This window comes from Zootermopsis nevadensis, unplaced genomic scaffold, assembly GCF_977971745.1.
Source record: "Zootermopsis nevadensis isolate Lab colony 2312 unplaced genomic scaffold, Znev_1.0 Znev_ptg000025l, whole genome shotgun sequence".
Lineage (NCBI taxonomy): Eukaryota > Metazoa > Arthropoda > Insecta > Blattodea > Termopsidae > Zootermopsis > Zootermopsis nevadensis.
In genome coordinates, this window is record NW_028259157.1 from 9016137 (window position 1) to 9030242 (window position 14106).

The 14106-nt window shown below is 37.8% G+C and overlaps 1 protein-coding gene across 3 annotated transcripts in view; it reads left to right on the plus strand.

The window, feature by feature from the left end:
- Positions 1-14106, plus strand: part of AdamTS-A (ADAM metallopeptidase with thrombospondin type 1 motif A) — a 194171-nt gene that overhangs the window by 154186 nt on the left and 25879 nt on the right. For all 3 annotated transcript variants that reach the window (XM_087356043.1, XM_087356041.1, XM_087356042.1), the window contains 5 exons: positions 8122-8274; positions 9095-9244; positions 11841-11994; positions 12702-12880; positions 13200-13450. In XM_087356043.1, coding sequence (XP_087212169.1) covers positions 8122-8274; positions 9095-9244; positions 11841-11994; positions 12702-12880; positions 13200-13450 — 887 coding nt within the window. The remainder of the gene's footprint in view (positions 1-8121; positions 8275-9094; positions 9245-11840; positions 11995-12701; positions 12881-13199; positions 13451-14106) is intronic.

Genomic DNA, 14106 nt, shown 5'->3' on the forward strand with positions numbered 1-14106 from the left:
CTGTGCGTCGTGTAGACTGATAGGACCTCTGAAACGTCGGTAAACTTCTACCAGAAGACGTCAATCTTCAGACTCCCCTTCTTAAAAACCTTAAATCCTACATAACGGTGGTCATTTTGAACACCTAGACTTCATTCGCTAATTTAGTAAGTGCCGACGTTTTCATCTGCATTTTATTTATTGTGTATATCTTTTTGGGACATTCTGTAGAGACCCTTTAGGACTTCACTCATTTATTGGGAGGGCGGTGAAAGGAACTGACAGGGAATAAAACATATAACATAGGTAGAGGAATTCTGCGGGCAGAGACTTCGTGGTTTTCTGAGTAGGCTTTTCTGCATTTATTTGGTGTTCAGTTGAGGGGTCAGGGATGTTGTAAAACTGTTTGTAGGCGGGAACTTGGCTCTCTCTTTTGTGGGATAGCACTGTTCTACGAAATTCACTGAAGTGGTTATTTCCATTTGTTCCGAATGATTTACGTTACAGTAAAATGATGCCTGTCCCTAAACATTAACATCAAGATATGAAAACAGATGGAGGTTGTCTGAGGACAGGGGGCTTCAGAAAAGTACGCAGTGACGAGCCCAAATTATGATTGTATCAAGGAGGATGAGATGTGTTTGGCATGTAGCACGCATTGAAGAGATGAGAAATTCATAATTGTTTGGTAGTAAACGTGATGGGACGAGGGATGAAGAGTCTGTACCTATGAGGCGTTTTTATTTTTCGCTTTGAGTAAGGAAGAGCAGTTCTAAACGTCGATCATAGTGTACGTCCCAGGCCGTTTAAAGAATGTCCTATCGTATAATCGACGATTCCACGCTGGAGTTCAATCTTAAGGAAATATTTGTTTTTTCCGTAAAGAATACCGTAGATGTATCTTTACCGGGAAGAAACTTGTAGCGTCTGTTGTGGTCAAGACTTTAATCTTACATCGTCCCTCGTAGGAGAAAATAAAAGTAATCTTAATTGGAACTCAACCACTGACCGCCCTGATATCTTACGTATTTATTTATGTCATAAATTTGGTGTATATTGCTCTGGGCTGCTAGAAAAGACGTATGCAGTACATGGCCGGTGACTCCACAGTGAAAAGCACTTATTAACGTATTTGTAACGCTCTGAATATTATCTGACAGGTCTGTCCAAGATAAAATCAGGATTTCGTTAACGATACGACTGATTATACCATTTTATCATCCGTTACTAATGTTTTAATTTCAATCTTTCGTTGTTTATTGCGTCTAATCCTAATGATATTTAAGAAATAATTACTCTGCTCTTAAAGTTGCCTGTATGTGCCCTGACTTTTAGGCCACGAAACTGATGGGATTTTCATAGCCTGTAAAATTTATACGAGTTTAGTCTGGGAGCCTCTTTAATTATATGCGGTGCGTCATTCGTGGGGATCTTGTAGAAATAAAGAAACGTAGCTGACTTCTTGTTACTGTGAGTTTGACGTTAGTAGCCGAGATGTGCACTAATTTTACCCGTGATATGGCATTCTGTATTAGCCGGGATAGCTCGGTCAGTATAGTGACTAGCTACGGGCTGGACGACCGGGGTTCGATCCCCGACGGGGGCAGAGGATTTTTCCTCTAGCCACTGGGGCCCACCCAGCCTCCTCTACAATGGGTACCGGGGTCCTTTCCCGGGGGTAAAGCCGGCCGGGGCGTGATGCTGACCACTCACCCCCATCTAGTGCCGAGGTCAAGGAAGAGAGGAGCTATACCTCCTCTCCCCCCAAACGCCTACATGGCGTATAGTGGGACAAACTTTACTTTACTCTTTTATGGCATTCTGTAGTGTCTAAGATCGAATTCCAGAGACGGCAAACATAAGTTGCGGACTGTCTTCACTCTCATCACTGAAGATGGAGGTAATATGTGCCAACGAAACGTTAGTACCCACCTAAAAGTCGACACGGCGTCATAACCCATCGACATCTCCACCGCCTAGAGAACCTCAGCTATCATATACTGTAGTTATTACATATTCACGCTTTACTGTAGACAATTATTAATACACGGTGAAGATTTTGAGTATAATTCTGGCCTCTTAACCACCAGATTGTGAAGAAATTTAAGTAGAGAAAAACAAGCACATTTCAGTCGGGATTACTAAATGCGTGAATTTGTCCATCGTCTGGTATTCAAAAGAACGTAACGTTTCTGAAACTGGATGTTTCCGAAGCACATATAATGTCTTCTCAAAGACTAGTATCAAGATGGCCGTCTTCCGTGGCATGGCGTCGTGTAGTCTGGTCGATATTGACCGACGTTTCAGCGGCACACTGCACTAAAGACCTCTGAATCTACGAAACGACACGCCACAACATCCCAGAAGACACCCGTCTTCAAATTAGCAGGCAGTTTGAAGTAGACGACTCGTCCACAGTTCATCTTTGATATTAAGCGAGACGTTCTCCTGGTCGCGATATTAAAGCCTCTCATACGAGGTGCGATCGGAAAGTTTCAAGACTGTGTCAATAGAGGGCGAACCGGATATAGTACGAGCTTCTGCCGCTAGGGGGTGCGGCCTACATTCATAGTGAATCAGTGTGCCAGCCGGCATCATCGAATTAGCATTTGTTTCTTAGTTACGGGCGTTTTGGTAGTGCATTACACCGACCCTGCTGCGATTTCGGAATGGCGTGTGCATCAAATTTTGCCAAAGACTCGCCAAAACGGCTACGGAAACCTATGAAATGCTAAAGCAAGCATTTGGGGAGTGTTCACTCCCAGGGGAACTACTTCGAGGGTGATGGATGAATTTAATACCTGAGATAAGTGTACGGGTTTTTATACGCGCAGTCTTGAAACTTTCCGATCGCACCTCGTACAACGCAGTACGTGTGTAGGCTAGGGACCCACTGGCGCGACTAGCCGCGTGCGGCGTGTCGAGTGTTGTCGCGCTATTTGTATTGCTTTTTATAGGTGCGAAAACCACTGACGCGGCGCGGCTGCCGCGCCGCGTCAGTGGGTCTGCACATCGCTTGTGTATCAGGGTTATGCTTTAAATTCAGCACAGAACAGGCTGCGTACAAAATCCATCTTGTTACCCGACCGACGTAGCTCAGCTATTTTGCTAATTTCCCCTGATTTTTTCCAGAATGTGCGTAGATAACATCTTAACCAAAAGAGGTCTACATGTGCTTTATTTTCGGACTAGTTACGTTATGAAATCATGGCCATGTTTATTAAAATCTGATTTTCTAAAATATGCAGTAGTGCTGCCATCCTGCGGCAAATGGGCACATTAGAACTATTATGTAATAAAGTGGGACCATAACTCTTTATGTAATGACATTTTTATGCAAGAATGTACCAAGTTTTGTATCACTCGTGGAAGTTGTAAGTACGTTGTTTTGTGTTTTGTAGAAAAATTGTTTATGCACACTTTAATTAGTACACCTATCATAAGCCTCTGATTTATTAGAATAAAATTTCACAAACTTTTACGGGAAAACATGGTAATTTTAACCAGTACCGAGCTTTGATTACGAGCTTACTTAAATTTCGTAAAATTTTCGAACTCTGTTATCAACACTGTTCGGTTATGTACTTCTGTTAGGTTGCAAAGACGCAAATTAGTTTGAATGATTAATCATTGTACTTTGTACGCCAAGAATACCTACAAATTTTGTATGTTTTTGTGCCTTGGATTGTAAGAGAATTTTAAACAGATTTTATGATAATAGTTGACGTTTATTACTTAAACCTAATTAAGACTTATAAATTTGATTAGGGAAGTTATGTTAACAAGTCATTGATTTATTTACCAAAAATTCATTTTATGAGTTTTGCCAAAATAACAAATAATTATAGCGGTACAAGAACTTTATCTTCTTATTTCAATGAATTGGCTCTGTGGTGTGACAAATATTTATTTAAATTAAATGATGGGAAAATATTGATTTACATATGTCCGGCTGCTTCGTGGTGCCGTGGGACCTGTTAGAAATTAACCGACGTTTCAGGAGTGATCCTATCTAAATCTCATTACTCATTACCCCGATAATCGAAGTAGTAAGTCCTGTGAAACGTCTACGGACTACACCGTACAAGATTTCAGGAGACTTGCATCTCCGTAGTCATCGCTGTGAGATTTGAAATCTCGCAGAACAAGACAAAATACAAAGTCTGTTAGGCTAAAATATCACCGGAAGAAATATTATCGCACGTTTCGCAAGTGAATTTGTCTTAAACTGCATGGTAATTACTCTGGACAATTAATTTTTCTTGAATTCCAATACCAGCCTTAGTGATTACCATATTACACTTATGCTCCTGTAATGGAAAATTAAGGAGTTAGGCAAATGTTATATGGAAATATATTCTTTGCGTAAGACGTTTATCTGACTTGATTACAGTTTCATGTGTTCTGTGTAGAATTACCGGAGTTGTTAATGGTTCGCTTGGAGGCTACATATGTCCCATGTCGATCTACGTGAAAAGTGCTGTAGGTTTTCTCGGCCATGTTTAGAAAATGAAGGAAAATGTACTTTCCGTCTACAGTCAAAACCTTTATTCGTTATTTTAAAAAATATATTGAAACTGTTTATTCCGACCTCATGCATCATTTTTTGAGAAGATTTGACCTGTGTGGAATTATTAACTGTTCAGTAATATTCTTTAAAAAGGTTAAGAGAGAAACATATATTGAATGTTTAAAATAGTGTATGAGAAATACAGTAGACGAAATGTTACATGCTGGAGACATTGGAAATTTTTTTTATAAATATATTTGTGACATTTATCGAGTTTCCGGTAACTCTGGTTTAGATACAGGATTCGGGCACTGAAATTAATTTATTTTCCGTTGAATGTACAACAAAAATTTACGGCAGTGATAATATATGTAATACCGCACGTTCCATCAACACTTTGCAAATAGCTGTGTATGAAAATATTGATAGTTCGTCGTGATATATACGAAACTATTTGAAAGGTTTAGTAAGCAGGTTGAGGAATGCTGGTTGTTACTTCACTGTTGAGTTAGAGCAGTCTAAACTGACGTTTCGTTTCTTTTTATTTCGTCCTGGTATTGGAATTTATTCTGTATAAAAATCCAATAAAACAATCCCAAGAATTATTTACACTGAACGGCTATAATTGCAAACCGGTTGTGTGCCATGCTGTATTTTTCTAGAAATATGTATTACAGATGACGTAAGCATTTTTTAGGCTTAGGTTTGATGAATGATTATTTCTTCGGTATTTTCGAACTACAGTTTTACACCATTAATGAAAAACTTAAAGGCGGCCGATACATGTAACGAAAGACACACGAGAACAGTTTTCGAGTATCGAGCGTCCCAGTAATCGAACTGGGGATGTCAATCGATATGAATCTGCGTGTCCATTTAGTGGAATTTTTGTACTAAAATTAGATAGTTTTATCGTAAGTATTTTCCCGTGTGAGGAAACATGTTTACTTTTGTTGATACAAACAAAATTCTTTTTATGTTTTATTATTATTGTTCCGTGCGTGTTTAAGTCTGGTTTGTTCTACCCACAATGCAATTTCCGTGTTCAAGTTTAAAAGTTGAGTTTGTCTCCATTTAACCTGAAACTAAGTTCTTGTCGAAGAGCGTACCAACCTAGAACTTGTATCTTTCCCGATTGCTGCGTGTTTGTTCTCCAAGACTTCTGGTAATATTATGAGAATTATTGGTAATAGTTTGTATTCAGTACTAGCTTATCTAATTTAATGTTATTTTTCTTTTTTGTGTTCCGTACAAAAATCGATCTTTTATGTCTGTGGCCTTTAGACTTGTTTGCATTTCTGATTTATGTTTTGAGGTAAAAATGGTTTCGGGAACAAAAGGTCTGGAAAGGACAAATTTAACGTTTCTTCCTCGTTTAACCGGTCCGGCGAATTGACTGTAAACAATGGCTTACTGTCATTTGGCGAATTCCTGCTTTTTTGCGATAGACAGCTCAGCTGTAACCTGTCTGACTTGTATTCTGAAGATGGCACGTTGGAATCTTGACGGAGGCACAGAATAGGTAGCCTGACCGTGGTTCTCATTTTCTTTGAGATGCATGCGAATCACAGTAACAGAAATTAAACCAGGTATTGAAAGGTCACGAAAGTTAAAGCAGCCTCAAAATGCCCCGATAATTATTGATTTTGGAAACGAAAGTTGTTGAGTAATAAGAACCTGTAATAACTGAATTTTTAAATGTTATTTAGATGTGCTTTATTCGTTCTTTTTAGGGATTTTCTATGCGGTTTTCGGTGTTTACGTCTTTTGGGTGTGTCGTGTTAGCATTATATTATATTTGAGGGTTTCACACTTGATCGTGTCTCTTTTGTTTTGGTAATGTTGTGTCTTGTTCTTTACGTCGTTTGTGTTATATTATTTTTTCTTCTGAACGTAATGTTATTTTAGTGCGTGGCTGTAGTTGGCCTTGTTTGGTTGTTGTCAAGCACATGAATCATTTAACTTAGTTGAATTATTAATAAACACCGGTGTGAAATGTTCTAGTTTCATAGTTGCACCGTCTTTTGTTTGTGTTTGTCTAAAAGGACTGAAGGGAGAGAGCAGGAAGTAAATTGAATCGTGTGGTGGTGCGTACTTGAGCATCGCACGCAGACATTCTGCTACACTGCACGATGCGAGTAGGTTCTTGGCCTTGGGGCCGTATTCCACAAGAAGCGTGCGACTCACTCTATCCCGCGTGATAGATCATCGTGCAACTAAAGTTACGAAATTATAAATTTGTTTTGTGTAAAGTGGTTGCCGATGGGGGCATTAGTATCACACGAGCACTAATACAACCTTGCTTGTATTCAAGTCTGTTATTATGTGTCACGTTAGTTATAATTTAAGGAGTAGTCCCTCGCATCTCATGTTTTGATGTCAGTAAAGACACAAATTGCAGTGGCCAGAAAGAGCAAAATACAGCTGTGAGCGACGCCAATTTTCTGAAATGCCACTGAATAACGTGTGTGTGATGGAATTTAGTCTCTAGCTTTTAATTAGCAGGTGGCCTGGGGGAAGTTGAAAGCAGTCCGAAGACCATGTGGAGAATTTTAGGTAGAACTGTGTTCAGCTCTTTATTACATTTTCCCTATCGAAGTTCATTATGCGATACGCATTTGATAGATTCAGATGATTATTCTTATATAGACGCAAATTTAAAAAATGTACGAGGCTCGTCCACAAAGTAAGTTTCCCTGGGGCCGTTTACAGAAACAAAACACAATTTCATGGAAATATTTATTGCAACAGATACAGCAAGTGTCCAGCTATTTTTCAACATATTCGCCACCGGAATTGAGACAATGGTCATACCGTGGGACCAACGTTTGAATACCTGTGTCGTAGAAGTCTGCCGCCTGGGATTGGAACCACTGTGTGACAACCATCTCCGCCTCTCTGTCATTCTCAAAACGCTGACGCTGACCGGACAGGAATTTCTTGAGGTGTAGGAAAAGATGGAAATCACTGGGAGCGAGGTCCGGGCTGTAGGGTGAATGATTAAACACCTCCCAGCTGAACTCCTGCAGGAGACTCGCTGTCCGTCGAGCCGTGTGCGGCCTAGCGTTATCACTGACCGCACTTCACAGTCGGCGGGAGCTGGAATAAGAACCTCCATCTTCAACAGCTGCAACGATGCTACTGTGAGAACGCGGGAGGTGCCGTTAGTGCATGCGCCATGCTACATCATTGCTCTATCACGTACGCACAGTCGCTTCGCGCAATATAAGGTTTGCTAGCTGTGGGACGAGTGGGAAACTTACTTTGTGGACGCGCCTCGTATAAATTTTGCATCCGTTTTTACAGAACCTAAAGGATGATGATGAGAATGAGGATGATGGGATAGCTTTTCTGGGTACTTGTGGGTTATCGGGACACATCGCTTTAAAAATAGGTTAGGTTAGGTTAGTTGTCATTTATTGAACTAAAATATAATAACTTTCAAGCATATGTCATTTATCTACACATATTAACCTAACCTAACCTAACATATTTTTAAAGCGATGTGTCCCGATAACCCAAAAGTACCCTTTTCTGTTCTCAGAAACTGTTCATGTTCAAACTATCCTTTTGTCTATGTCTATGTAACTACTTTCAGCCACTTCTTTTTCACAAGAGTGCACTGTTTACAGAGAAAACATCTGCCGGACTCCAGAAAAGAGGAAATGCGACACGCTCGGGCTGGCAGAATTGGGTAAAATGTGTGACAGTAATTCAAGTTGTGCCATAGTTCAAGACAATGGACTAAGTGCAGCCTTCACTATCGCTCATGAACTGGGGCATGTGTAAGTATTTCTCGTGTCTCGTGACTTGTATTGTGTATTTACCTCATACCGAACTTATGATTGTAAGGATCACTCTAGTAGGTGTGTACTAGTCATATTTTATAGGCTACATAAATGTTTGCATTCTGGGAAGTTAATCATGTAAATGACGAAGTGTCAGGCTACTCTATTTAATATTATAATTATATTATGGTGAACTTTGTATCTAGAAAATACGAAGCAAGCTGTCACTTGGAAGTATAAAATAAATCAGGATATTAAGCTCCTTGTTTTAAAAACAATTTAGTAAGTGAACAGAATGAAGAGGATAGAATTGACTTTGCTCAGGACCAGATCGAGGGGTTGGCAGTATTGAACCTTCATGTTGTTGTAAGATTTGAGGTTTTCACAGCGGCGAATATGAAGATTTCTGTCCTGTGGGTCGTTGCGCTGTGTAGTCTGGTTGATGTTAGCCAACGTTTCAGAGGTCATACTGCCTCCGTCATCAGGGCGATTTACTTCTGAAACGTGGGTAAACATCGACCAGACTACACAGCGCAACAACCCAGAAGACAGAAATCTTCATACTCATCGCCCTGATGATGGAGGCAGTATGACCTCTGAAACGTCGGTTAACATCGACCATACTACACAGCGCAACAACCCAGAAGACAGAAATCTTCATGTTGTTATATGACAGTGAGTCAGCTGTGGGATGATGCATACAGAAAACAAATTGTAGCTTCTTAATTACGCTATTGTATTTCTTATATTGGGTTCATAATGTGTAATCTGTAATTGGATGCAAGTCTTAACAGGAACTACTATTTATTGTTCACAGACTTAACATGCCGCACGACGATGATCCTAAGTGCGTTCGTTTCCGCGACAGCTCCAAGGTACACAATGTGATGTCCCGGATGTTGGATCACAAGGCATATCCTTGGGCTTGGTCAAACTGTAGCAGACACGTAGTCACAGAGTTTCTAGAGTGAGTCTTTTATCTTTTAAGCTATTAGAGAAGTCAGAATTGAACATTATGTGTATTCAGCTTTGGAATTTATATAGATGAGCTAAATATAAGGGGATTCGGTACTTGTGGGTTATCGGGACACAAAAGGGGAGAGTCGAATATCTGGACTCATCTGGATTCATATTTAGCTGAGTTCATGTGGCGGCGTACAAATGATAACGGCGATATTTTTAAAACGATTCTAAAATCTAGAAACAAATTCTGGCCTCCGGAGACAGGTAGTAATAACTATTAACATCTCATGCATATCCAAATAAAATATAATAATTTGTTATTAATTGAAATAAAATATAATAACTTTCAAGTATATATCATTTATCCACACACATTAACCTAACTAACCTAACCTAACCTAACCTAACCTAACCTAACCTAACCTTCATTTGGTTGCAATTGTAAGTGTGTACTACACAAAATGCTTTTACACCTTTGTCTCATTTTCATGGGAAAGTTAGTTGAACTATTCCCCTACTTTTACTTATAAAAATAAACTGATTTATTTATTGTGGACGTAATAAATGAATCCGTCTATTCCTTGGATGAGAAATCTGTAACATCATACTGTATTGAAATATTTTAAAGTCTGCTCACAACTTCATCTGACCTAACTGCTGAATTACACGCAGTTCATTCATGTTGACGTAAGAACAGAACAACAATTATAATAATTACAATAAAGGAGGTCAGATTCTTCTTTAAAATATGACATGCCACTAAGCCAGATATATTTTTTTTACATTAATTTATTTCTACCATCCGTAGGTCTGTCGTATACAAAGACGTGTTTAGACTGTTAAGAAAGACTATGACAAAACTACTTTTTTGTTCCTTTGGAACATTGTAACTGGTTTCATGATCTGCTAGTTATTAATCAACTACGATAGAAGCTGTGCCACATTTGTGCTTTCAGCTATGAAATATTCAGTCTTGAACGCTTATGATATTCTTTAATTTTTACACTTATTTCATGCAATATATGTAATAAGTGTAGCCTAGCTGTATTAGGATTGTATAAGACTGGTTGAATGGTTTGTGGTTTTGGTTATTGTAACTGTTGACTTGATGCATCTACCCTAAAAGTAATTTCATTTACAGTTTTTATAGAATTTTATGTGTGTACTGTTATTTATTGTATGGTAATAACAGTTCCGTTTTATTTCTAAATATTGCATTATTTAGTTTGTGCACTCCAAGACCTTAAAAATAATTATTTCTTCTCTCAGGCTGAAAGGGTTTCTCAGACAGTTCTGGCAGTAGTTTTGTGATGAACTAGAAGAATGACAATTAATAACTTTTTTTTAGTTATTAGTGGAGATACTGAGAATGGAATTGTAGGGGAATCAATGAAAGAGCAGTCCTTTTTCTGGGATCCAGTATTTTGTCTTGAAGGTTGTGTCCATTTTTCCCATTATCTCAACATTTAAATCTTTCTAACATTAATTAGTGTTATTCAGTTGTTATTTTTGGAACATGATACAAGTTCTGTGCAGCTCTGGTGATGGAAATTATTCTACAAGATACTTAAACTTGGAATTAATTTTAATAATATCAAAGGTGCAAAATTAAGCTGTATTGATTTTCAGAGTGGATATATATATCTTTGTACAGATTTTATATATAAGTAAGTAGGGTAGATCGTAGTGCTGCATGTAAATATGTTGGAAACATGGTGCTTTATTGCAATGCAGAAACAATTAGATATTGTTTATGATCTTGTCCAGGTGCCTGTGGTATCTCATATGATTTTTGCTTTTGCAATATTTATGAAATGCAGTAGGAAAACATACATTTTCCCTTTGTCATTGTCTTTTTGAAAAAAAAACTTTAATCAAAATTACATAATTGGTTTTCATAACATTTTCATTTCTGCTGTAGAACACAGAGTAGCATGTGATGCATAATGAACAACTCTGTTCTGGTAAGAATGTTAAAAGTTGGCTTCAAGAAGTGCAGTCTATATTTGGCAAATGAATTCCTGTCAAACCTCATTCCACCTTCGGCATCCTGCCTCTGCTCAAGTTTAGAGTTGAATGAATGCTATTATCATAATTTATGTGTTCATTGTGATGCTAGTCAGGAGCTAACGCAAAGCAGAGCCTGAATGTTACAATACAGAACAAGTTAGTTTTGAAAATAAATTGTCTGTCGTGTCATATGTTTAGAGTACGTATTTGTTTTCTTTTTTTATCATTTAAATGAATACAAAGTTCACATGTGCAGATAAATGATAACTGAACAGATTCCATCCTCTTTGATCTATTATATCATATTTTGTGGTTTTCCTAAAACTATTTGGCGTCGAGAATTAATTTAAATGGATGCTTTAAAGAAAGAAATTCAATATTGGTGGCTAAGAAATTGAGAAATTAGGATCAGTTGCAAAAATCCCATAATTTAATTTGCAGGAAATAATTTTGACAAAGAACAGAGTCTGGAGGTTTTGAGGTTTCAGAGGAAACCATTTAATAACTCGTAATTGTATAAATAAATATGAATATATCAGGTGTGAAGTTGCAGTAGTTCTAATGTAGTGTTATGACTGTAATGATGAAAGTGCTGGGAACGGCCATTGTCTGCTGGATGCACCACCCCAGGACTTAATTACGAAGGAGCAAGAACGTGGTCAGAGTCTGCCAGGGGAGAGCTTCACAGAGGACAGACAATGCCAGCTTGTGTTCGGTGACAATTCCAAAATATGCTCTTACATGGTGAGTTTAATGCGGATCTGATGCTTTCCTTTACACCCAAATATATGACCAGCCTTATAACTCCTCAGGTGATTTTATGTAAGTCTCTGAAATTGTGTTACATTCATAAATTTGGAAAATAATTAGCATGTAATTATTGATAGACCTATTTTAACCCTATTGCTATGATATTTGATTGAAGTTTAACAAATGTTTATGAGTTTATAGCATGACATTCGACTATAGCTCTCATCAAGAAATGCTATCCTTTTGTTGCTACATTCTCTCAAGCATTTGAAGTTGTATCGAAGTGTTATTTTACATTAAAAAAATGTTGAACATTTTCCATATTTGTACCTCACAACTACATTATTTCAGGAAAGTGGTTAGAAAATAATTTGCAGCAAAAGGGTTAAATCAAGCAGTGCCGTCGAAGTTAAGTCCTTGAATCATTACAGGATACTTGCAGTTTTAAGTGTAATACTTTTCTTAGAGATGAAGGGATTTAATGTGACAAAAATTATGCCTTTTGATGGACCAAAATTATTTTGGCTTGTTACTTACTGTGTTTAGAGGTAATTTTGGTGTGGACTAAAAAGGTTTAAAAAAATTTTAGTAGCTATTATACTTGATTATATTTTCATTATTTATTTATTAAATGTTGAGATTCTTCCCCTGTCTCCCCTATTATGTAATATGTCTTAGTGGTCAAATTGCATTTCCCATAGCCAGTATGTAAGAGGCTGTGGTGCACCACAGATATGGGGGAACAGGCAGGCTGTCGCACGCAGTATATGCCCTGGGCAGATGGTACACCATGCAAAGCTGGACGATGGTGCCAGAGAGGGGAGTGCGTCTTGAAAACTGTCTTGGAAAAAGTTGATGGCCAGTGGGGACACTGGCAGCCGTGAGTACACTCCATCTTTTCACATAGATCAGCGATTGTGGAAAACACAAGTAAGCCTATGAAAGCTTACTAAGAACATATCACTCTGACTGTGCTCTCCCTCATCTGACATGAACTGTCATAAATAATCATTGTAGTACCAACTATATCTATGAAATTTCCCTGATGAAGAACAGTACTTTGAGTACCTGTACAGTATTTGAAACCACAATTATTGTTATTTAGTAATGCTAACACATTTAGAATTTTTTTATTTACAACTAATGCTACAAATATCTCACTTAATTTCTAGACATTAAACCTTTTCTTTCCCCGTCAGGTTTGGGGAGTGCTCTCGGACTTGCGGAGGGGGCGTCAAGAAGTCGGTGAGACACTGTAACAAACCTATCCCATCTAATGGTGGTCGCTACTGCACTGGGCGGCGAGAGAAGTACCGCAGCTGTGGTGCACGTGAGTGTCCTCCAGGTAGTAAAGGATTCAGAGAAGAGCAGTGTGCTGTTTTCAACAACAACAATTATAATATCCAAGGCCTGCCTGAAGATGTCAAATGGGTTCCCAAATATGGTGGAAGTAAGTTTCCCATTTGTATGTCCATTTAATTCATTAATCAATTTATTTATCCAGAGGATGAATATACAGTTGATATTGGTTATGTCATAAATATTTCAGTAAATAAAAAAATTGACAACTTGAAAGAAAATATAGTTTGGATAAAAATAGTTGAAACAGTTAGTGAATTTAACCACAGACCTGTAAGATTGTGAAAATAATGTTTTACTGATTGGTCATATATTATTATAATTCTCTAACTATCTCTAGACTTACAGTTTGTTGAAATATCTTTTTTCAGAATGCACATTTTGTGTGTGTGTGTGTATGTTGAAACTTCAAGTTCCTCATCATTATTTTCTTATAAGTTTTGCTTCTTCAACTACAATATTAAGTTAAATATTATGTTTCATTATGCATGGGTAAATAGTTTACAAATTACAGTTAGTTCAGTTTTGCTTACTTTGATTTTTAGGCATTTAATTAATTTCTCTGGATTCCTTACATTTCAAACAACTTTGACTCTGAATTATGTCAAGTAAGAAATTTGGTAGTATAGGCTGCAGCCTTGCATTTCTTGCCTGTCATATTAATAAGCCAACTTGTATCAACAGCGACTAAGCCAATGTCTTGATAATGTGTGATATAGTTTGTTATATCTATAACCATGTTTTAAA